The 25300-nt window shown below is 49.2% G+C and overlaps 1 protein-coding gene across 3 annotated transcripts in view; it reads right to left on the bottom strand.

Annotated features, from left to right (window-relative positions):
• Nucleotides 1-8209: 8209 nt before the first annotated feature.
• Nucleotides 8210-25300, bottom strand: part of LOC133280589 (uncharacterized) — a 54418-nt gene continuing 37327 nt past the window's right edge. The window contains exons 4-5 of one of the 3 annotated variants that reach the window (XM_061475443.1): nt 22431-22484; nt 8210-10587 (exon numbers count right to left, since the gene is read on the bottom strand). In XM_061475443.1, coding sequence (XP_061331427.1) covers nt 10459-10587; nt 22431-22484 — 183 coding nt within the window. In that variant the 3' untranslated portion in view covers nt 8210-10458. The remainder of the gene's footprint in view (nt 10588-22430; nt 22485-25300) is intronic. The other 2 variants (XM_061475444.1, XM_061475445.1) reach the window with 2 other exon arrangements.

The raw sequence follows: 25300 nt of genomic DNA, 5'->3' as shown, positions 1-25300 counted from the left end.
TTCCAGTTCCCTGCTATTTTCTGCAGGGAACAGCACGCTTTGGCAAAGCAGAGCCATGCCTGACATCATATATTCTTACTGGCCTTCATCACACTGCAATTTACTGCCAATTAGCTGGTTCCCCCCTGATTATTTATTAGTCTGCCTTTATGCCTTCCTGGGCAATGAGATTCAGTTCACTTCTTCCCTCCTTGCCAATGCTTCCAGTGGAAATGAGGCATGGTCAGCACATCTGCAAACATGCAGAGTTCCTTGAAAAGGCAAGTCCCCTCCTTGAAATGAACTCCTTTAGAGCAGGGGAGCAGTAACCACACACATGAACTGATCTGAGGTTAATGTATTGTCGTATCCATGGCTCTTGTAATATTTAACACTCTCAGAGCCTCCTGCCTGTAAATGTAAATGTATGAGAATCTCCTCTTCCTTCATAAAATGAACAGCCCTGTAACTCCCTTCTCTGCAGTAATTAGGGTGCCTTCGCAATTGCAATGCCAATGTGGCCCAGCTGTATCCAAAGGTTTTAAAAACCCAAATAGAGGCTAAGTAATCAGACTTCAAACAGCACAGGTTTTAAGCCAGTGCTGCGAGATGTGAGGCCTTTCTTGGGACTTTGAACTCTCCAGGGCTGACAGTACTGCAGCAGTTAACTGTGTGCACTGACACTGATCACAGCGTTATTACCTGGATGCTCTGCGAGCAGCATCTCCTCTTAGGGCAGGCTTTCCCAAAAGGCTCTGTTTCCTTTGACCAAAATGGGCTGTTGGCTTTTTACTGCATGTAGGGCATTGTACCATGAGCAATTTCCAGTCTCCCTCGTCCTGTCTCCCTCTGAGCCCATGACAGTGACTGGCCAGCATCACACCTCAAAATCCCTGATAGTGGCCGGCCCACCTTTTCCCCTTATAATGTACTAAATGACAACACACAGGGGCACGTGGGGAAAGACCACTTCTACGGTAAGGAGCCTGGTGCCTCGGAAGAGCCGAGGAGAAGGTGAGGGAAGGCTTTGCATTATCAGTACTGCATTATCGGTGCATTAGGGTCAGCCCTGGGAGTGCCAGGCACCAACTTTGAGCAGGACAGAACAGAGCTGGTGCTTTGCATGACCCCATGGGGTTAACATGGCATTGAGTTTACCCAGCTGCAGTTCCCATCATCTCCTCTGTAGTCAGTCCCCATGTCCAGCCAGCAGGCGCTCGGAGTAGCTGACTCATCCATCAGTCCTGCTCCATCAGGGCAGCCAGTTATTGCTGCCTTCATAGCAGTGAGGCTGAGCATGGCAGGCATGGGGAAGGCATAAAGTGGGGGGATGAAATATTTTGTGCACTGCAACTGCTGCCGAGCTGACAACAGCCAGCAAGAGCTGAGATTTCCCACGATCCCTTCACCTTCCCATCAGTGGGAAGTGCCAGTCTGGCCCCCGGCTACTGGCCAGCTCTCAAGGGGTGGGGAGGTGGAAGGGACCTCCCAGGCCCAGCTGGAGCTTCTCTGACCCAGACATTCAGCACGACGCTGTTTTGACGATGCACTTTGCCCTCCCACTTTGCAAGCCAAGAGTTTATAAACCCTGCAGGAAAAGTGCCTCCTCTTCCTCCCTGCACTGCCAGCTCTGCTTTCAGCTGCAGGCGCTGCTTTGCCACCTGCCTCTGAGCTGCAGATGCAGCTCACTCTTCCCTCTTGTCTTATTAAAGCTGTTTGCTTTTCCTGGGCAAGGGACCGGCTTGGTGACAAGCAGGAGATGACAGGGAAAGGTGAGAAGGAGCTGAGGCTCTGGGTGAAGCCCATGCACAGTGCTAGACAGAGGCTGGCTGACACTGCTGCACCACAACTGCCCCGCGGCCAAGCCTGGCTGGTCAGAGCCTCCCCATCCCAGCACCGAGCCCATCCACAAACTGGGAAATTTGTAGCAAACACGTTGTTTATGGACTAACAGCCTTGGGAGTTAGGGAAGGGCACCTTGCACCTTGGAGGGAAGATGCTCCTTTCAGTGAGACCATCAAGACAGACTCTGGAGATGCAGGGCAAAGTCTTCATGCAACCAAGAATTTCTCTAAGGACTGAAATGATTTGCTTACTCTGCTCTGAGTTTCAGCTCCAAAGGGAGGATCTTTCCTCTGTGCAGATTTTTCCTATTCAGATACAGCAGGAAAACTCAGTATTTTGGTTTGTGCAAGAAGTAAAATCCTATTTACCTTGAATCTTGCACTGTCTCCCAGAGGCAATCACAAGGCTACAGTTTGTAGAGCACCACAGTAAAGCAAGCCCCAGAAATACCACTGGAGATAGAAAGGGGAGGTGATTTAATATGAACCATACGTGCTGCTCAGGGGTTTCTGAGTAATCCAGCTTCTGCATGTCCCCGCTGCATTACAGAAATGATGCATTGTCTCCCCTTTCCTTGGCTTCATTGCAGGGAATGAATCTTCCCCGAGACCCTAATTGCTTCCAATGCTCTCTGCTCTATTTATGTTTGATTTTACCCGTGGTTTCAAGCAGTACTGATCCTAAATGACTGTTGATCTAGGGCTGTACCCTGGCTAACATCTGCTTTGAAGGAGCTGTATGCAGGTCTGTTTGAATAACGTTAGACAGGGCAGAGAAGACTCGACTCTTCAATTAAAGGCTTTAGAATGAGCCAGTCAATACAGTGCTTTTCTTCACAGACACAGCCATGTAACCATGATGGTTTTCATTTCAGGCTAATGTGTATCTTTCCACTATCTTTGTGTCAATTCCTTGCCTTAGCTGCTCCCTGCCTCTGTTTCCTCCTCACAAACTGCTGTAGCTCCTTGTGCTTTGGCCAGCGTGCAGTCAAAACCTTAATACCACACCGTGCCCTATTGAAAAGAGCAGGAGCCACGACTGCCATCAGCCCTAGCATCCAGAGGTCAGCAGATAGAGGCAGCATCTCTTGCTGCTTCTGGGCAGAGCAGGAGGGGAACGTTTGTAACCTAGTCTGAGCACACGGTGACCCACTTCATAGGCAGGGCAAAGTGGTGCCTTCTCTGTCTGCTCTCATGAGAACAGACGCAGCTCAGTCTGTGTGGTGGTGGAGGACAGGAGGAGCATGTAAAGCAGACAGATGGCTACACAGCCAGCCCGGTTATTACTGGACTAAATTGGGTAAATCACAGGCTAAGCAGTTGCTCTCCCTGCGGTAGGAGAGGATCTGACACTGTGATTGAAAATCAGCAGCACCTCAGAGGCAATCATGGCTGGGAAGCTTGCTGTGCTGGGAAGCGCCGCTCAACCGGGTGCTGCACTTGGCCTCTGTTATTACTGCACTTTAAACCACGAGAACAAAATGTTTGGGACATGCTAATGACACCAGGAGAAACAGAAGCATTCTGATTTGGGAGTAATTGTTGTAATTATTTGCTACCAGAGCAGACAGGAATATAACGTAATGGGTCTGATTATTTATCAGCATTCAACACAAGAAGAAAACAGTGCCGGTAAATAGCAGAGGGTTTACTTTGGGGAACTGTTTAAAGCTAGGAAAGGACAAAACATCTCTCTTCAAAACAGGGCCTGTGCAGGCTCTGCACTGAGATCTGACAAAGGCTTTCAGGATTCAAAACATGGTTGAGGGTTTGCCCTATGTATTTGGCTTGGTCGCACTGCCCTGGCCAGGTTTGCTGAGCAGCCTTCCCTTAGGCAAGACCCTCACCAACATCTTGCCAAATGTTACCCATTGGCAGTGAAACCATCCAAGGTGGAACACTCTGGTTACCCTTTTTGGGAAAATCTGGCAAAGATGCTTCAAGCATTTCCAGGAATGTCAATGTAGTTTTGTCTACATTAACACCTTACTGCTGCTGAGAGGAAAGGATGAAACAAGATTGACAAGGAAGGAAATGAGTATGACAAGACTTGTGAGTGAAAAGAAATTGCACCGAGACCCCAGTGCCAAAGCCTCTGGGCTGGCTCGCTGCAGGGTCTTAGAGGAACCTGAAACCAGGAGAGGAGGTGAAGAAATGGGAGGCCTGGAAAAATACGTGGTTAGGTAGAGGAAAGGCATTCATGGAGGCCAGGGGGAAAGAGAAGTAGGCCCAGGTGGACAAACAGGAGAGCTATGGGCACACAAGGACAGATCTCCCACCAGCAATACAGGGCACTAAAGGCTCACCATCCCTGTGGGACCCAATGGTGTAGTATGCCAGTGTGCTCCAAGGCTCCCCTACATGGAGGACAAGTGCTGGTTAGCCTACCTTGGGGCATCTGCAGGATGAGCCATGGTGAGAAGAGCAGAGCTCCTGGGGGAGCCTTTGATAGAAAGCAACTTTCCTCCCATTGCGGATGGTGAGCACTTTCCTCATCAAAGGGGCATTGTTGTCTCCATTTATGTCCCCACTTGGCATCTCGCTCTCATGGCACTTTCAGTTCCCCACTCCTCTGACCTTGGAGCTACTATGCTATGAACATGTCAGACAGGAACATGCAATCGATGCTGGCCAACCCACTAACTGACTGAGCTATTATTACAGCAGGCACTGATGTGAGCAGCCACAGAAAGGAAAACAGATTTTGGGGCTCCTCATGTGTCTGGGGCTATCTGCACATCCTGTCCTGGGTTAACTGAAAACATGTGGTCAAGGCTGCGAGGCTGGTGTGCAGCTACAGCCAGAGCTAGCTCTCAAAGCATCTGCATCTTCTATTTCCTCGTCCCCTTTCTTGAGTAAGCTCACTAAAATCTAGCTCAGGAAATGGTAAGATACCAACATGCTTAAATGCCCTCCTCGTCGCTGATGTTAATTCTGCAGAGCCCTGCTGTTTCAGCTGCATCCTTTTTGGCTTGCTCACTCCCATGTGAGGGTTACCACTTGCTGGAAGACACTTGTCCTTATTTTCCTCAGGTGTTCCTGTATCCCCAAAATGTATTACATGTGTAGGATACATCTCATAAGCCTGGCAGTGCTCAAACCAAACTCACTTTGCTCCTATGACACATGGACACCGGCCTGTGACCCGGTAAAGACCTGACCCACTTCAGAAACCAAAGCTGTGCCCTTGGGACCAGACTCTGCACATACTGACCATGGATGGTTCAGGCTCAACCCGGCTGTGGCAAGTGATGTGATGGATACCAGGCAGTGCTGACGAACTGGGGTGAGAGCAGAGAGGCTGAGATGGGGGTGGCAGACAGCAACCTTCCCACCTCCAGAAAGCCTTCCCACCTCCTCACCTTCCTCAGCCAAAGATGGCATTTGTGCAGGCAGTGTTTCCTGGGGAGCAGTTGTCATTCTTTCTTTTCAGATGTGGAGCCATGTACATAGCGAGCAGCCTCCGCCTCCTGTGGTGCAGGGTTCCCCAGGGCAACCTCGCACTTGGTGCAGATCCGCTTCCAGTTGTTTGCTTTGAACCTGCCACCTGCTGCTTTTATTTGATGTCCCTGAAGTTCTTGTCTGAGAAGGAACAGTGTACAATCACTCTCTATTTTGTAACCAGGTCGCTTTCTTTTGAGTCACTGTTGTCTGGGTCCCTGCTTCTTTTTAATTCAATGGCAAAAGCTTCCAAGTGCCTCAAGGACATAGATCAGGCATTTGCAATTTTTAATTCACTTTTCCTAAATATTACTGGTGTGATGCTTTGCTAAAGTCTGCCAGTTGCTGCCACAAGCGGCTAAGACTGCAGAAAGAGCAAAGAGATACTCACTGCCCTTGCCTTGGCACACGTAACCTATTTGTATACCCTCTGTGCATCACCACCTGCAAACATACAGCCTCATTCATGTCCCTCCCCAGCACAAGCTCTTCTGCCCATGCCCTAGGATCCACCAGCAGCCACCCTGCCAGCCCCACACCTGCCTGCATGCATACCCATTGCCTCCACGACTTCCTTTCCACTTCAAATATAAACAACATGCTGTAAATGTAAATGCCATAACCATATAAATGCCACTGCCAATGCACTCTGTATCTATACACCCACACGGCATCAGCACATACCCCATCCAACCCTAACCTGATACACACCCTTGAACTCATTCTTCCACCCCACACCTTGCTACAACAGGCTAAGCAGCTTCAGAAAGAGCAAGGGAAAGCCCCAGTCCTTTTGAATCTTTTTCCATGCAGATGGAAACGGGGTAGGTGTGTTTTCCAAGCATCATCGTGCTTTGTAGCACACGGGTGGTGAACGTGCCGCAGGCGGGCTTCACATCAGGCCCTGTCAAACAGTGAGCACAGGCTCCCTGCTCATGGGTGACTGCAGGAGTACAGAGATTTCTGCATAAATAAAACATATGAAGACACACATATATATTATATTTGTGCATATATGTACAGACATCTGTGTAAGAGGATGTTTGGACAACACATCAAGAAGCGCCAGTCTTGTGGGCTGGTTGCAAAGGGACTTGCCAATCCTAGAGCACACATACAACTCACTTTGCCACTTCTGTGAGCTTGGATCCCCCTCTGTTATTTTTATAAGGCCGTAGCATTAACCTAATTAATTTGCTTTAATTGGAGAACATTATTAGCCTAAATGGTCCCACTTAAATCACAGAGAAGCCGTGGCCAAGCTCTTCAAACAGCCGCCTGTCCCCACTCACCCTCCTGCAGCTGGTTAACACAGCTGAGTGCAGCCCGGGCTGTGCCTTGGCACAGCAGTCCTCCTCTTCACAGGGCTTGTTTTCTGCTCTGCAGGGAAAGACTCAGAGCAAAGATACCAGCTTAGTAGTTACAGGCTCCCTCACCGAGCCATCACCCAAACCTGGTGGGAAGAGACCAGTGTCCTGAGCCACCTTTGGAAGCTACGCTGGTAACTACAGCTGAAAAGTACCCATAAAATCTTCGCAAATACCACTAGCCTGCTATTGGCTTTAGAGATACCAAGGTTTATCACCACACTTTACCACAAAACCTGCCCTCTTTTGTCATTAACATTAAGGGCTAGCTGCAGGGAGATATAGAGGTGGCCGTGACTGAACTTAACCCATGCTGGGTTAACATGCTGGGGACCCAGACTACAGCCCTGGGTGCAGCAGCGACAGCTCACTCAGCTGACGGCACATCGCAACGCTTCACGTCAGCTTTCTGCCGTTCCCTGCTGAACCCAGGCTTTGGCACAATAGGTGCCCATACCTATGGTGTGGTTGATGCAAGATCAATGCATCCCTCTCTATGCACTGACATACTTATGATCGAGCTTTTCCGGGCAGAAGGCTGCAGATGATCAGTGTTTGTGGAGCCACAGCAGCCACCGTGCTTCTGAATGGCCTCTAGGTCCCCAAAGGCAGGTGCTGAGCAGTGAGGATGGTTTGGAATAAACATCACTTAGAAAGGTAATTCTGTATAGGAGGTATGAGAGCAAAGGGCTTGGGAGAGCAGCGGGACCACCTTAGAACCCTTGCAAAATGGGCCAAGGCCAATTAACTGTGAGCTGCAGCTGACAGAGAGGGGAGGAGGATTTCAAGAGACAGCAGGAAGCCTAGAGGAGATCAGAGCTTGGAGAGGAGGGCAGAGAAGGCCTCCTGGGAACGACTCTAAGTAGGACTGCTAAGGGAATTTAAGCTAGTATCTCTCAGGAGGCCTTGGAAAAGGGGACATAGGTAACAGCTTTGTGAGGTGCTGGCTAAGATACAGAGATAGGAGTATGGGGGAGAGACAGGAATTAGCTCAAGGAGATAGCAAGGGGTGGGGAATGCACATTACAAGTACCTGAGACGGAGTTTTCGGAGCAAGATCCAGAGGAAGGCGATGGCTACAGTCATGCCACTGAGGAGCATAAGTGCTCTGGCTGTAAGCAAAAGGGCTGCTGAGAATCTTGGGATAGAGATGGAAGGTGCACTGAGGCTAAAATTGCAAGCTGAAGACCAGCTGTGTGGTGACCCACCCTTCTGTTCTGGGGGGATGGAGACCTCCAGCCAGGTCACATTCAACCTCTGAGCACTAGGCAGGTCACTCAATGGCCAAAGCACCTTCTTGATGGGGGAAGCACTACTGAGAGCCAATCAATACAATCCTATCAGGGCTAGCCTCAAAGGAAGCAGCTGCACAGGGAGCATCTCTTACATGCAAAGAATTGGGTATTCATGTTTTCAAAGCTCTTGCTAGCTGATTGTTTCCATGCTCTTGCAGGTCTGGGATTTGGAAGTGCTTGGGGCTGTCAGTGCTGTCATAGCTCACTCTTCTCCATCCTCTCCTGTGCCCCCTGGCCCACAAACACCTAGATGGTAGCAAACAAGAGACCCACCAGAGGTGTTAATATAGCAGCCGTTACACTTTATTTCATTGCTTTTTTAATTATTTTTCCAATTCAAAAAGACAAGAAAAGTTACAAAAGTACTAAAAGGCATCGATATTGGCAGGACATCCCTGTGCTCCCACCTGGGGAAGGCAGCTGGCAGCACCCATGGGTTGGCAGAAACACAGCTCTGGGGCCAAGCACCTCAGCAGCTCTTGCTGAGCAAAGCCTGGGGCCACAAAGGGGCTGCTGTCCCAGCCATCTGCATGGGGAACGTGGCTCTTCAGACAAGGACCACACGTCCCGAGCACAGGGATTTGGTCTGAAGGGCCAATGCTTCCTGTCCTGCACTGGTCAGGTTGATGGGCAGCAGTTAAAAAGCAGAGGTGTGCCATCAGAACAAGACAAGCAGAGTCTCTATAGGGGCAGGAGGATTCAGCAGAGGAATTGGTCTTTCTTGGAAAAAGGGACTTACTGCAGGGAGCCACGATGCTCTGCCAGAGGTACCTCACCAACAAAAGCAAGCACACCCTTGGAGGTGATGCTGGTGCGGGGGGTGGCCCAGCTGTGGTGGCCTGGAGCCAAAGAGCAGGCAGAGCTGGGTCAGCATCTGGACAGATGTTCCCTCACCGCCTTGCCCAACTGCTCTGCCTGTCTGCGTGAGAGGCGGCTGGGGAGGGAGGAGGATAGAGATGGGGATTTGGGTCCCCAGGGCTCCACGGCCTTTGGGCTTTCCCCAAGGGTCCCAGTGAAGGGCCCAGAAAGCACCAGTGAATGCTGGTTCACTGTGTAGCCTCTTAGCGGCAGCTGGACTGACCGCTGGTCTCATCCACAGAGTGGCATCAAAGACCTCCCCACTGCAGCAGAGTTAAACCCAAATATTTTACTCACAGTTGCTCCTCTTGACCCAGGCAAGAAGTAAACTGCTCACTCCCCCTTGCACTCAGCAAGATAGAGGCTCAAGGTGGGGAGCACCTAGACAAAGAGGTTACTCTCTCTGCCAAGTGCAGCAAGGGGAAATGCCTTGTTCCTCTGCCTCACCAAAAGAGGTAAAACCTTGTTCTATTAGCTGTTGCCTTGTGGCACATGCACGCCTCAAGGACAGATCCCAGTCAAATTCCAGTGGCAGTAAGGCCAGCACGGTCCCAACTGCCTTAGGACTGTATGGAGAAATGTCCCATAGCTTCACTGGAACTCCCCTCCTACTTCTTCTACCAATAAGTGGCCACAAAACGGAGACCTCTTTCTTCCACTCTATGCTATATCTAGGAATACTTGTTCCACTGGTATAAGTGTACCTGAATTTACTAGCCAGCATAACAGGGGAGTGGAAAGCTTGCTGGAGGCATTAGATTTGGTTGAGTTTGGTGATAGCCGTTACTTTTAGCATCATGCTAGGGCAGCAGGGCAATGCTGTGAAGAAATGCTGCATACTCCAGAACACAGCCTCAGCAGAGAGGAACCCAATAGCACACAGTCACCCTCAAGCTATTCTCTCTGATAATGCTGAGGACTGAGGGTGGGTGCTGTTTTCTCAGACGGCTGAACACAGACCTGCCATTCTAGAGTTTTACTCTACACATGGGAGGCTCATGCCTCTCTCATTTCAATCCCCTTTTAGATGATATCACTGAGTTGCCAGCAGACCAGCTGGAACTCACAGCTAGATGTGCCTACTACCTCTCTGCACCCCTCCTCCAAGGGTCTTCCATTCACAAGAGCTTGAAGTGAATGCAATTATAGCAATATCAGAGAGGGATCTTCCTGCTTTGCAGGCAGTCCTGTATAGCCTCTGCCTCCAATCCTGAGCTCACTTCTGAGCGAGAGAAGGATTAGATCTATAGCAAAGCACTGCAGACACAGGCACTCTTAGGAAACTGACTGGACTTGGTTTCACACCCGTGGACCACTTGTCCCTGCTCCCATATAGGCCATACTAGCCCCTGAACCCCTCCCAGAGATCAACCACCACCATCCCCAGGTTTGACACTGCCTTGGTGGCTGCCCTTGCCAGTTTGTGGACCTGACTGGTTTGTTTTGCCCTGAAAGACAAAATCTCTCCCTTTGCCACTATTCAGATATGGCATTGGTATGAAAACAGGCACTGCTGCAAAGCCATACGCTTCCTGCTGCCAGAAAAGCTGTACTGCAAAGAAGTGTCAATGTCCTCTTCTTCTCCCACCCATCCCCTTGGGTATCACCACCTCCCCTTCTCCCTGCCAGGCAGGTGGCTGGATTACAGTTCCTGAGGTTTTTGGAGAAACTCCTTCAGTAGGCACATGACGGTTCTTCCACTGGAGCTATCGGGCTCAGCGGCTTCAAGGTGCTGAGGGAACGGAAGGCAAAGGTGGATGGATCATACACAAAGTGGGGTGGCGGGCAGCCTCCATTGATGCTCTGCCGGGGAATAAAAAGAGGGATTAAGTCAGTGCTCATACAAGCTGCAAATGGTAAAGGTCCTGCCTTGAGTGCTGGTCACATCCCTCTCCAGCACAATTGCACCTCCTTGAATGAGGTCATGCTTGTACTTGCAGCAAGTGCAACATAAGCAGTGAAGCTCTTTGCTTGTGTCCTTACTCCTACCCACTGAGAAAAAAGCATGCATATCCCACCTCCTCCAGGACTGAGATCCCTGGGATCCACATGCCTAGGACTCATTTCATTGCACCTGCAGCCAGTAAGTGAAATAGGATATCCATGATGCATGGCTCCAGACTGCAGGGTTCAATGAGGAATGGCTGAGAGATTCTCAGAGGAAAAGATCCCACTTGAAGGCCTTACAGCCTGGTTTGTACCACCGTACCAGCCACCAAAGACCATTCTCTCTTTTGCTCCCAGTGCTCAGAGCAGACCCAGAGTGCATGACAGGAGGGAAATGCTGTTCTTCCCCAGGCTCTGCCAGGACCTGTGGATCCCAGAGGAATTATAGCACCAAAGAAGTGATTCTGCTCTGTTAAATAGGAAGTGTTTTCCTTCTACTTCTTGGGAACCGTTTTGTTTCTTCTCTTCCGCAAGCACAAGCACCAGTGTGGCAGCTGCTTCACAGGCACTCTTTAGCCAGGAGATGAGGTCTCACCACTTCATGGGCCAGCAGAGTATTTAATCATAATCCCATAGAGTTCTTTCCCCAGGGATAGGGATGAGCTACTGTGAGTGCCACACACTGGGAAGTTCAGAAGCTTAGAAACTCATGCAGACGTCCCGCACCCTCATCTCACTTCCATCACTGCTGGGAAGGGCTTTACTATTGCTTTCATGGAGGCTACATAAGAGATCTGACCTAGGCTCTGGTGTTCTGTGCCCCCCTGCTCCCTCTTCCAGACTTTTCCTAGCAAACCCCATGGTTTCCATTGCTCAGCCTGCACTTGGGGACTGCTCTTCAAATAACAGGGCTTTTTAGGAACAATTACCACCTCTGCTGTCTCCTCTAAGACAGAGGTTCATTTTGGCTCTTCAAAGTCAGGTCTATCGGACAGCTGCAACCACAAAATGGCACGGCAAGGTGATGTTTTGATGCCACCTGCTTCTGTCCTGGCTGGGTTGTCACTTGTCATCACAGCACAGACACACACAGCTTTTCCCAGACAGCTATCAAACGGTGGGGCTCACACAGTCACCTCAAATTAGAGGGAGCTGTGGCAGTGTCCAAGCCAGGCCCTGGGTGCTGAAAGATCTGGGAGCCTCTGCCTCTAGGATCTTGGTCATAGCTGGGCCCCATAAGCCCTTCATGTCAGAAAGGGCCTCTTTAAAAGCCAGTATGGGCAGCATGTTCCTGCCTAGTTGGTACCTCCTCTGCCAATTAAGATGGGCACTTGAGAATGGAAAATGCCAACATGGTGCTTGGCCTCATCTGTGCCTGGATTTTCAGCCAGCAAATCATGCCCTGCTTCATCCCCCTGACACCTTGGCCAGCAGCATAAGAAACAAGAGAGGCAGATTTAAGGGCCCTCACTCAATAGCCACCTGCTGTGGGGTTATATATGGTGTGTGCTCTGGCAAGCCTCAGAGCTGGAGAGTAACATAGCAACCCCTATTCAAAGCTAAGGGGCAGAATAAATCAGCACATTTGTCCTTCTCCAGAGCAGAGAACGTCCCCTGCCAGTGCCAAAAGGGAATGCAAACAAAGAAGCTGGCAGTCCCCTCCATTTTGAAATGCCAGACAGGATTAGGGAAGGCAGCTGAATCGGCTCATTTCTGGCACACAGCAGATGAAGAAGAGGCTGGGGAAAGACGGATCCAGAGGACAAGCAAAAGTCATCCACAACAGCCATCAAGCTTTGGATGGGAAGGTGCCCTGGGGTTTCTCTCTGGACCTTTTTCTGGGTCAATGTATGGGGCAAAGAGCTTTCCCAGGTACTGCAAGGAACACAGCACATAACAAAGGCTGAGGAGAAGGACAGGGATGTGAAAAGACAGGAGGATGCAGAGATTCACAGTTGGTCAGGGAGCTGCAAGTAAGGCACAAACTGCACCAATCCTGCCTCTTCATCACGGAACCTCTCGAGCAGCCACAAGATGATGTCTGGCTTTCAACAGCACAGCTACCACAATGGCAGGCAAAGGCAGGGTGGGAAGAGCCCTGCAGGCAGTAACAGGAGGATGCTGTAATGCAACCACCTTAATTCATGGCAACCCCGGGACCAATCTGCAGTGATTTATAACCCTGAGCAGTATGGGTCTGTCTTGCACCTATTCCGTGACTGATAGAGCAGCAACTCCGCTAGGAAGAGCAAGCACCGGCACCAAATCACTCCACACTCTTCTTGCAGAAGAGCATGTTTTCTTTGGAGCCTTATCCTGCCCTGGGGATGACCAGACCTGATCTGGCTTAGTCCACTACACCATTTGGGATCACAGCATGTGGTGGTCTGGCTCTGATGAGTAGCACAAGGCAAAGCTCTGTAGATGTATTCCCAGAAAGAAGATGGATAGGGCTGGCTGCCAGAGAGGGAAACATGTTCCTCCCACCCTATCACTTGGGCCAGCTGCCTCTCTGTAATGTGGGCACACATCCTAGCTAGCCTGCTCTTCCCCTCGGGTGCCCAGTGCCAGCCTGGGATGCCTAGGATATCGCTCTGACTACAGAAGGCTGTTAGAGTGGTTGCTGCCCCTGCAGCAGCTCCAGGGAGCTTGCTATAAACCTGCCTGACAGCCCCTGCTGAGCAACCCCAGACCAGCTCCTGCAGAGGCTCCTTAGAGCGCAAACAGTCCGCGCTCGACATTAAAGGCCGGTGCGTTCACTCTAATGGCATTCAGACAGCTGGGTAACTCGCACAAAATGGAGCCTAATATGGGCCCTGTGCTAATGGCAATCATTAACCAGGGCCCTCAATTTGTTAGGCAATGTATTTACACAGCTGGAGAACGGCCTGAGACACGAGCACTCAGCTGCAGGCAGGATGGGGCACACGCTCCATCACACGTGCCCGTGCTCACTTGCACACGCTCACCTGCTCTCACATGCCTCGGGTTCTCCCCAGGACACAGGCACTTGTCCACATCCCTCTGTGCACACACAGACCTTCTCGTGACTTGGAAACCGAAAGGAGATCTGTCCCTGCTCATACAATTCTTCTCTGCTCACATCGTAACTCAAGGCAAGCAGGGCTTGAACTCCACGGGCATCAGGGGACAGTCCAAGGCAGCACAGCTCATCACTTGCTTATACAACTGCCCCGAGCAGGAGGTTGTTTCAGTACCTGCAGACACCTGTGCTGCCTCATTGCACGCCTCATTTGAGTTAGAGGAGCTCCTAAGGGACCTAGCTTGGGTTACACTATGTGCAGACCGCCTTGGTCGTGTACACTTGTCAGCATGCACACAGACACACGCTTCTTCCTCCACATACACCCACCTACACGCACACTCTTGCAAACCTGTCACCAACTGCATTACCACCACTGAATACAGGTGGTAAATAAGCAGCCAGGCTTGAAGCGTATCTAAAGCACATTAACAAAGCAGCACAACAGACGATGGTACAGATAGCGACCGGATGCAGGTGCCTCAAAGAAGACCAGCAAGATTAAACACCACAGAAGAAATGCAGGATTTCAATCATATTAGCAGCCCTCAGAAAGCAGAGAAATGGGAACTGCTTCATAAATCCATCTGTAACATGATTGTACACATCAGCAAGGAAAAAGTACATAGGAATCAGACAAAACAGGTAAAGCATAAGCCTACTGAAACAAACACACATTCCTTCTAGAAACCCATCCCTTACCCCTGTGAAGTCTGGGAAAATATCCCAAATGCAGATTGTGAAACAACTTTATTTTGGACTCATGATCCCACAGAAGTGAGGTTCTCTGGACAAAGCAGAAGCAAGCACAGCTCCAAGCATGCTTTCAGCTGTGGGAATGACAATCCCCACAGGAGGGGTAAAAGAAGTTACCTAACACAACAGTGTCTTAGAAGGGAGTGGTGTGCCAGGGGTGATACAAAACTAAGCCCTGCTTAATACTCTTTGGTCCTCTTTCATAAGTGCTCTAGTATCCTGGTGGGATTCAAAATCAGATCAGCTTGTGCACTCTGCCAACCCATCCCTTACTCAGGGCCAACGCAGCACAGGAGTCCCTTCTTTTTCCTACCCTTGGGCCCTGCTGATTGGGAAATGCTGTCGAGCTCTGTTTAAAGGATACTGCCTTCCAGTGGTGGATGCCTCTCAGTGATGGGCGAATGATCCCTTTGCAGTCTGCAGACTCACTTGTTAAAAGTCCTTTGGGATGAAAGGCACCATGTAATTGCAAGTTGTAAAGGCGCATCCGATTCCCACCACTGCCCTATGTGGAAAGGAATAAATTCCCAAAAGAGCCTTGGCAAAGACAGATGTCTGCGTGCTTGAGACAGCTGCCTTGCCCAGGAGTAGACAGAGCCAGAGGTAGTACTGATACTCAACTCAGGCAAGGCACAGAGAGAGTAAAGGCTGTCAGACTCCATACTGGAGCATTTATAGTTACACTGCTTTTGATTCCACTCTTCATTCTCCTTCCACTCACCCCTGCCAGGTGGTTAGTAAAGAAACTGATGACACTTCAACCTTGATGGGTGAAACCATCAGCTGTGAGCAAGGGAAGGGGACCTTCATACTTGCTCCTAGCTATATTCCAAACATGGCCCTGACCAAGCCACTTCCTCAGTTTCTCCTATCCTGCTTTCAGCTGGGATAGAGAAATGTTCTTTCTAGTAGCTGGTACAGTGCTGTGTTTTGGATTTAGTATGAGTATGAGAGTAAGGGTGATAACACACTGATTTTTAGTTGTTGCCCGGTAGTGTTTATATCAAATCGAGGACTTAGATCTTCTCATGCCCTGCCGGTGTGAAAGCTGGAGTGGCACAAGGAATTGGGAGGGGACACAGCTGGGACAACTGCCCCAACTGCCCCAAGGGATATTCCACACCATATGATATCTGCTCAGCATATGAACTAGGGGGACGTTTGGAGCGATGGTGTTTGTCTTCCCGAGTAACTGCTAGGTGTGATTAAGTCCTGCTCTCCAGGAGATGGCTGAACATCTGCCTGCTGATGGGAAGTGGTGAATGAGCTCCTTGTTTTGCTTTGCTTCTGTGCGTGGCTTTTGCTTTACTTATTAAACTGTCTTCATCTCAATGCACAAGTTCTCTCGCTTTTACCCTCCTGATCCCACTGGCTGTGTGGTGCCTAGTTGCCAGCTGGGGTTAAACCGTGACATACACCACAGTCAGGCAGCCAGGATGAACTAATTACCATCTAGGTGTGGGGACCTTCCATGAGAGGCGATTTCCTTTCAATTACAGTCTTGCTTCAGGCAGTTTTCAAGAAATAGTGGCTGACAAGCAGGACCAGCTCCTCCAGTGGAGCAGCAATTCACATTTAACTGCTGCTTCCTTAACTCCTGGAGGGCCTCTGACAATTTATTCCAGTCACAGACCTGGAGCAGCAAAAAGAGTAGCTTTTCAAAGGCAAGCCCCTTTCCTCCTGGAAGTCTCCTCCACATCCAGGTTCATATACAGTTTAACTTCAACTAAAAGATATAGCATAACCGAACTTCATTCCAAGACTATCCTCCCTTCTCTTCCAAGAAAAGAAAGGGTCAACTCCAAACACTGTTCTGACAAGGAAAACAAAACTCTGCAGTGAGCTTTGTTTCCCTGGGTTCTCCATTGCCCTTCCCTACAAGGCTGAAAGGGCTGTCTTCCTCCACCAGCGTACGGCTGCCCAATACCAACTTCCTTCTGTGCAACCACGCTGCAGAGAGCAGTCCAGCAGTTTACAAACACATCACTGTTCTCCTCTGAAGAGGAGGAAACCCCTTGAGAATCTATCAAACATCTGCACATCTGTGTGCAGAGTTGTCAGATGGCTACTACCACACCTAAGAGAGGTGCAACCAGACAGACACCACCACACTTCTTTGGAAGGTGCTTCAAAGGACCTAGCAGATGCTTGCTGGTCACTTGCCCAAGAGCAGAAATAAGCCAGTTTCAGCTACGGGTCCCTGCTGGCACCAGTGAGCTAAGCCTTTCTTCTCCTCTCTCGCACATCTTTGAGATGTGTCTTTGAGAAAGCTGTTTGCAGGCTTTGATTTGCCAGCCTGACAACCTGAAGGAAGGAGGCTGCATGCTGAAAAGGGACAGATGGGTCATTCAGAGGGGCAGGCTGTCAGTGGTCCCTGGCCAACCTGAGGAACTCACTGCTCCAGGGTCCGGTCCCAGTGAAGGTCATGCTCCGAAGGCCACACAAATCTCTTACGAACAAGTGAATGTACCCACATGCCCCTACTCATGAGCTGTGTCTTGTCCCCACTTTCTCTCTGTCTGATACAGCGGCCTGTGCTTCCCTAAACACACCTGCAGCAGCTCCTGCACGCACCACAAGGTCTGTGTGCGCCTGAGTGGGATGACGAGCGGGCATGAGAGGAGCTCCAAGCACCCACAAGACACACACAAGGCACAATCTGACCCTAAGTCTAAAGTCTGTACCTAAGTGACACCACCTTTTCCTCTCCTCCTTCCCCACCTTCCCCTTCCCTCCCTGTGTGGCAGGAACATTGTCCCTGCAGAGAGATCAGAGCCAACTGCCCTCGCAGCCCTCCTCCCTTCAGGCCAGGAGCCCCAGCTACCATGCTTCTGACACAGCAGGCGCGTGGTGCGTACTTGTGCACGTGCAGCTTCCAGTTTGGATGAGGCCAGGACAACCTGCCTGCCTCTGGCCAGGCAGGCTGGCACAGAGCAGCACGTGGCTTGCAACTTAAAGGGAACGCAGATTAAAACTGCAAAGTGAGTATTAATTACCCTGGCATGAGCAGGCTGCAAACACATGCTGACACAGCGCGCTTGCCTCTGGACAAACCGCCCCCAAGTGCAGGAAGTAGGTGTATTATGGGAGAGGTGTGTGGGGAAAGAGGATTACAGCTCTGGGGATTGGGAGAGGGAATGGGTGCCAGGTTCCCACAAACAAAGGGGAGCGGGGAGCAACTGCAGTGGGACTGGATGCGGTGGCAAAAGACATGCCTGATGTGCCATCTTGGACTCGAAGCTCTGCTGGAGAACAGTGGCAGAGCCACCGTGACCCTCCGCCATCCCCTACCCTTCTCCCTCTGCTCTACCACCCAGGTGTGACCAAATCTGTCCCCCAGTCCCTTGCACCATGGTGCCGCCAGCCACAGCCACCACCCAGGGCTGCACCTCTGCCCTAAACTCCTTTCTACCCCTTTTCCACACCCCCCTTCTTAAACCAGACCCGTAAGCCACATCTGACCACAAAGCAAGGACAGCGCTGCGAATAGGAATAGGAGGGATGTCAGCCTCCTGACTCACCAGCCACTCTCTACTTTCATAATGATGTCTGGATTATGCAGCTCTTGGTGATTCCACAACATCCCTTCGGCAAGCACTTACATGATATAATGGGTGCAAGGGCACACATAGCAGGACTTATGAAAAGCAGGCAGCACTAAAAATCCTTTAAGGAAGCAGGAAAAGAGACATGACAGTCCCTCTTCTGGCTGCTATGGACAGGCTGAAGGCTAGCTAGCCTTTGCCATGAAACCTAATGAAAGCAATGCTAAGTAGAAGAACATCTAGAGCCAGATGCTTGGGATTGTTTTTAACAGAGGCATTCCCACCTTGGCTACACTGAATCCAGAGGAAACTCTGGACAAAGTCTTTTGTCAGGAATTATTCACACTAAGGGCTGAGGTTCTCCAGGGCCAGCTATCACTGCACAGAGACCCTCAGCAGGAGCAGGCAGCTCAGGGGCTGTGTTGGGAGCATGGGGGGAACTGGTTCCCTCAATAAGCTAATGGATATTCATACTCTCACTTAGCAGAGGACCTTCTCGATTTTGCTCAGCACACATGTGCCTATCCACAGGAGACAGGAGCCCACACGGGGAACTGGAATGTTAAAACCTCAATGAGCAGCCTCTGCACAGCAAGTAACCCAAGGATGCTACCAGCGAGGGAGATGAGTCTCTCTCATTGCTTCTAAAGGGCAGGTTCAGGTTTAGGCACACTAAGGACAACCAGGACAGTTTGACAAACTGTTAGCTAGCTGCAGTTTGGGATCTCTGCTGCCTGAGATGTCAGAGCCATTTGTATTGCATGATAGGGTACGAATAAAGACACAGCTCAAGGTATGTGGTTTGAAGATCAAAGTCCAGACTTCAGGTCTCCTCACACTGTCTCTCTTTGGGCAAGTGCTGGTTTCTCAGTTTAACTCTGCCTCTGGGATGCTATATTTAGCAGTGCTTGCAAAGCGCACTGGGAGCCTGTGATGGAAGGAGCAACATATGTGTGTGTATGTACACAAGGTCTTCTGACTTTTTAGAAACCTTTACCTCATCTTGCGTGGCCAGAACGAGAGGTTTCACCAGCACTACTCTGTCACCTAGCCTGCCTTACATTTGTGAATGGCTCAGGTGTCTGCCAAGAAGGTATCTCCTGCTCAGCTCCAACATGAAAAGGTCCCTTATTTTAGGAGAAGAAAACCTAGCATGTTTCTGCAGTGGCCTTTTATAGGATGCAGATGCAAGAGATACAAGAGAGGGAAGTCCTTCCAGGGATCTGGCCTCTGGCCAAGCAGAAGGCATTCTCAACATTGATAAGATCAAGGCAAGAGCACAAGAGGTTTATATTCCGATTTAAAATTCCTATTTTGTTTTTACATAGCAGAAAACATCTCTCTGATCGGCCAGGTTATCAGATTGGCCTTGAAATCCTTACTCCCTCTCTGCCTGCTCCAACAAGAGCTCTTGAGATACCCAGGGGCTTGCCAGTTGGGTCTTCCACCCACCTGCTGCTGAGATAAGCCCATTCAGAGATTGCAGGTAGGAATTTGTGAAGGAAGAACAAGAATAGGACTAGATGAGTGTCTTGTAAAAGGGCTTGGAGAACTGAAAACTTGTGGTATTACAGAAAGACTTTGGAAGATGGGTCTCTGCATCCAGAGCTGGCTACAGCTGACCAAGCCTGGTCCAGGGCAGAGGCAGTTACCTGTGAGCACGAGCACATCCTTCCAGTGCAAAGGGAGTGTCTCCATGCAACACCCAGCTGAACCATGCAAACATGCTCTGGATGCTCAAATACCCACACGCATGCTGTACCCCTCATCCACACCTACAGCCTTGCTTTCAGTTACACACATTACACCAGCTGAGCAGGTCTGCACACACGCATTGCCCACCTCACTGTGCAGCACCCATGGAGGCTCATGCCAACCGCTCCCCTTGCAGTGACATGTGCTATGCTACACATATATACTATGTACAGATCCATACTTCATACACACACTGTCACCTCTAACTGATCTCTGCCAGAGGGGCTGATTCTCCTGTTCCATTACCCTTTACTGGGGGGAAACAGAAGCAAGATTTTTTGAGCATTATTTTCCCTTCACTATAGGCCCTCCCCTTGCACAGCTGCTGTTCCCGAACACATTTCAACACAACTGCACTGCTGGACGTTTGGGAAGTTTATTAATCTCTCTGCCTTAATCTGTTCAAGTTCTTAGGCTTGTCACATCACTGTCCTATCATCCCTCTTAAGAACTGCTGAATGAGTAGAAAGGTTGCAGCCTGACACCACCTGAGCTGCCCCTTGGGGAAGCTGAAGGGAACAGTGATAAGGTGACACTTTAGTGTTAAAACAGCACGTGGAGAAGCAAAACCCCACCTCACTACCGTGTGAAACACTGTCCTCAGCAAAGACTGGACAAAAATGCTTCACTGATGTTACTAGCAGGTCACTGCCATTGTCATCCTCACAAAGGAGGCAATAAGCATAATCCTTTCTCCTTCACTCTATCCGGCAGCAGAACTACAGGGAGAAAACAATCATGCCTTAGTGGCTGGACTGAGATTTCCCTTCATAGGACAAGAGCATAGCACCATCCTTCAGAGGTACTGACCTCTCTCAGCTGCTTCCAGAGCTGAGGCACCTCAGCAAGGTATTCTGCCAGGGACCTGCTGCCTCCTAAGCTAGATATACTAAAGTGGGCACTTGCAATCACTTGAAAAATGGAAGCAAAAATGGTCTCCTTTACCTAATGACTCTGCCACTGTGACAGACCAACAAGAGACAGTGAAGTATCATATGCTATTGTCATGGAAACCACATGAGCACCTCAGGTATAGAGATGCGCTGCCACAGCTTGGCAGGGCTGGCCAGAGAAGCATGGATTCTGTGCCATCTGTCAGAATGGTGTGCTCTCAGTTTCTGCTGTTTATTTTAGTGTGAGCTGACATGGGCTCAGCAGGGAGCAAAGGGGTAATTCTGCCTCTCAGATTCTCCAGGGACACAAGAGTAGTTGCAATAATGAACTCAAGGTGTCAGAGGAAACCGCGCCACTGAGGCATCACTGGAACCCCAGGGACTGAGGGACTGACATCAAGCAGCACTGGAAATAGCTACAGGTCCAGGGACACCCAGGAAAAATAGTGGAAGCACATGGACAGGCATAAAGGAAGGTGATAATCAAGCCGCACTAAAACACTGCAGCAGGATTAGACTGTCAGTAGGTCTGAAGGACAGGCACAGTATGGGAGAGCTCACAGGGCACAGGAGGAGACAGCTCTAGTTAAAACAATCCAAGCAGGAGCACAAGAGATGATAATAGATCAGGATTAATTGTGCAATCAGAAGTATCAGGTCATTGTGGGGATGCTGAAAGACAGGACTGAAGCGCCCTAGCAGAAGGCATGTAAGGGAGTTGGAGAAACACTGTCCAGCTCTGCACAAGGTTCTAGCCAGGCCAACCTGCTCCTCCTCCTCTCAAATAACAAATTCACCATAGGGGCACTCAAAAGCATGCCCATAAACAGAAGCACTTCTGGGTGCACAAAGGCATCAGTCCCTTTTCCTGCTGGACAAGGTATAAACCCTGAAGGATCCTGGTCTGTCATTCATCCCTCCTGCAAGACTATAATTGCTGCAATGAAAGTAGCAGCTTTATCACAAAGGCTATCTGTTTTCTTCACCCTGACTTGGTTTTGCCTGTGTATCACAAACATGGGGAGCATCAGATGGGGCTCAGTGGACTAAGGCACTTGTTTTGGCTGCAGCGTGCAAGGTCACAGACACATCTCCCACAACACTATCCAGTACTGACCAAAAGAACGCCAAGGTACCCATGGAAGAGACAGGCTGGATGAAAAGTCAGGGTATAGGGTGCTAGAGACAGACTCAGAGGTGCAGGCAGCATAAATTACAAGCAGGAGAGTTGGGCAGACCTAGCCCTGCCAGGCATGTGTGTGCTCAAGCATGGGAGATGCTCAGACACTGCAGTGTCAGCCCAGCTACAAAGCCACCCAAGCAATCTAGCCTTCTTGTCTGCCATCATTCAGTCTCACATGCCATGCAGTTCTGCAGGTATAGTCCATTTTCTGCAGCTGCCTACTCAGTACCTCTCACCTCTACCAACCACCACTTGTTACCTCAGATTAGCACTTCCCTCAGCCAAGAAGGATCCAAATGACACCCTACAGGACAGATATGCATAGCTGTATGAGCTCACAGGAGGGAATGTAGTTTCACTCCAAGAAAGCTTTGAGCCCACAGCCTCCAAAACAGAAAAGCCAGTGTATTATTAGCCTCATCAGCACCTAACCTAAATTACAAGTAGCAGCTTTTGTTATGCAGCTGATCAAGCCACAGGAAACCTCCACAAATAATCTTCTGGGTATAGATGTTCACAAAGAATCACCACATTCAGATACATGTGGAAAGATGCAGGAACTGGACCAGAAAAGGGCAACTTACACGAATTTTAATTACTCTAGTCTTCGCTCCACAATTCTTCTTAAGCAGCATCTTCTGAAAGAGAAGTAGAATCCAGGGATTAGTAGCAGTAGCACGAGGGAACAGAAAGAGGGAGGTTGCAGGGAATCTCTTTTCATCAACATTTAATTAGCAAACAAGATGGATGGATGGGTAGGTGAGATATGAAAGGCTAAGAATTACTAGAGGTGGCCTGACCTGAGACTGTCCCACCCACCCTGCACAGTCCCTTGGCAGTGACTGACACCCTGGGATCTGAAAGAACATACAAGAAATTCCAGGGAGAAAGAGATGGAACAACTGCCTAAAAGGAAGTTTCTTCTGTCCATTAGCAGTTAGACTTTGCCCTGATGCAGGTGAATTTATCTTCCTTTCGTGAAGAAAAGAATAGTGTATTTAATGTAAATGTGGATGTTCTCATTATTTAATAGCTATTTTCATTATGTTTATTTAGAATTAAAAAACAAGGTAAAAAGCACCTGCCCACAGACCTAAATCCCCTTGCTATATACTGCAAGGGCCATTAAAGTTGCCATAACACATGAACTGCACAACTTAGCAAACAGGATATCCTTCAACCAGCAATTACTGTGCGTAACTACAGAAATAAACAGGTGAGTTACAGCTTTATCCCAGTTCCGAGGCAGTGCTTTGAAAGTTGGCAAGTGAATAAAATCATTCCTTCCCCTCAAAAAACCTCCAAAAAGTGACTCAGAGTGGAAAAACAAGGCTTTAAGAGAACAGTTTTTCCCATAAATACTTCAACTACATTTTTATGACAAAAAGCTTGGTGATGGAGGCGCATCAGGAAGAAGCTTCTCCACCAGCTTTTGAAATAAAGAATAGATTTTCCTAGCTCCTGCTTGTTTTCAAAGAATCAGGTTGTAAAAGAGTCCTGATTCTCAGTTTTCAAGGCCCATCCTTGAGGGGAAGAGCACTGTTGCAGCAGAACATATCCTGCTGCATCCCATTTGACTACAAGCTGCATGACTTTGGACAAGACTCTCAAAGTTCTCTAAGCAAGGTTCTCTAAGCTCCTGTAACATGAGCTTTGCAATGGTACTTGGCTGAACCCTCAAGGATGGAGCAAGGCTGTGACACCTAACTCCACAGTGCCTCAGTAGCACCACAGGATCCTCAGCTGAAAGGGGAAAAGTATCTTTAAACACAACCCTGTCAGCCAGGGAGCAAGCAAACCACTTTCCAGTGCAGTCCAGAAGGGTCCAGTGCCTAATGAGGTCGCATCCACAGATCCATCCCCCAGTGACTCCATCACAGTGCAACAAAAGACATTATTTCCCATGTATCAGTTAGCTGAGGCAGCAAGACCTTAAATTTACTCATCCTGACCTTCTACTAAAACGCACAGGGAGGAAAAACAGAGACAGCAATTACAAGGCAACAATTAAGACTGTCTGAAAAGCTTGAACTAGCCCATGGGTGGATGGATGGACGGATGGTCAATACAGCAACTCTACCAAGAGGAATTCAAGTGCTCAGCTATATCCCAAACCCTGTATTTCTGGCAGAAAAATCAGGTGCTCTTTTAGCAGTGCTGTTGTGATGAGTTTTAACCACATGAGGATCTTACCACTATTTGCACTGTTGCTACAACGTGCAGCAAGAGCACGATGCCCTACATAACAATTTTTGTTAGTTAATAGAGATCTTTGGTGTGCCTCTTGATGAGCTTAGAAGTAAAATGGGGACATGACATCCCCTTATCCACAGGCTGTAAAACTGGAGCATAAGCCTCAGAGGGAAGTCTCTGGAACTGCTGGATTTTCCTCCTTCCGTTTAAAGTGGAAGTGGAGCAAGACCATTTGTGCTGTACTCTTCCAACTTCACTGCAAGATCCCAAGAACATCATAGCAGACAAAACGGGGGGGGGGGGGGGGGCAGACAGCGAGCAAGCCAGCCACATGATCCTGCAGCTAAAAATGAATAAACAGAAGGCCAGTTATCAAATGTTATTCTATTTAATCAAATTGCTTCCACCTCACTTGCAGCCACACACTCGCTGCACCCAGCACAGTAAAGCCATGCTTTACAAAAAGTAAGTTGAGCATCTTTGTGTGGTTTTCCATTCCTTGGTTTTCCCTTTCCTTGCCAAACCTGAGTGCAGACTTCCAGTCGGGGAAGCTAAAATGCAGTGCTGCCTAGCAACAACCAGGGGCTTTCCACGGCAGCCTCTCCTCCTCATCCTCCCTCTGGAGACCTCCACGTCACAAGTCAGCCAGGAGATGCAGCAACACATTAACTCCTATTTACACAGATACAGGGTAGAGCTGAAATAACATTTATTTGGCTACATGACTTGCAGTAGCCTAAAAGCAGGAGAAATGGCATATAAGAAAGGTGACACATTCAGTTTAGTAATTATGTGATTGTTCCTAACTACTAAGCCAACCTGGAAGTGCAGTTTTGTTTCCGAGTTATTTTTTGGGAGCTATGACAAGGAGATTTGCTGAAGGTCATAGAAAAAGTTGCAGAGCTGAGAATAAACGGTAGGGTTTGGTTTCTGAGATTCTTTCTTCCACCTGCAGAAAAGGAAATGAAGAAGAGGCAGCGTCTGTGTCCAGTTTTTAATTTCAATTAAAAAGGCCCTCCTGTTGGTCTCTGACAGAACTGCTGGCATCAGAGCTGAAACCTACAGATTGGGAGCACTCTTATGTGCACCAAGGAAAGTTTGTTTTATGATCCTCTACTTAAAAAGAGGAAATGACATGACTAAGGAAACATGGAAAGTCTTTTTAAGGGCACAAGAGTTATGTCTCTCTCTAAAAATAAGACTAAATTGGAATGGTTTGGGTTAAACTCCCAGGAAACAGCAGAATCTGGTCAGCCTAAAA

This window comes from Pezoporus flaviventris, unplaced genomic scaffold (genome assembly GCF_033815535.1).
Source record: "Pezoporus flaviventris isolate CSIRO_AGI_PZ_B2104156 unplaced genomic scaffold, CSIRO_AGI_Pfla_v1 ptg000083l, whole genome shotgun sequence".
Taxonomy (NCBI): domain Eukaryota; kingdom Metazoa; phylum Chordata; class Aves; order Psittaciformes; family Psittacidae; genus Pezoporus; species Pezoporus flaviventris.
Note: the sequence above shows the minus strand (reverse complement) of the source record. Positions and strands in the feature narration are given on the sequence as shown.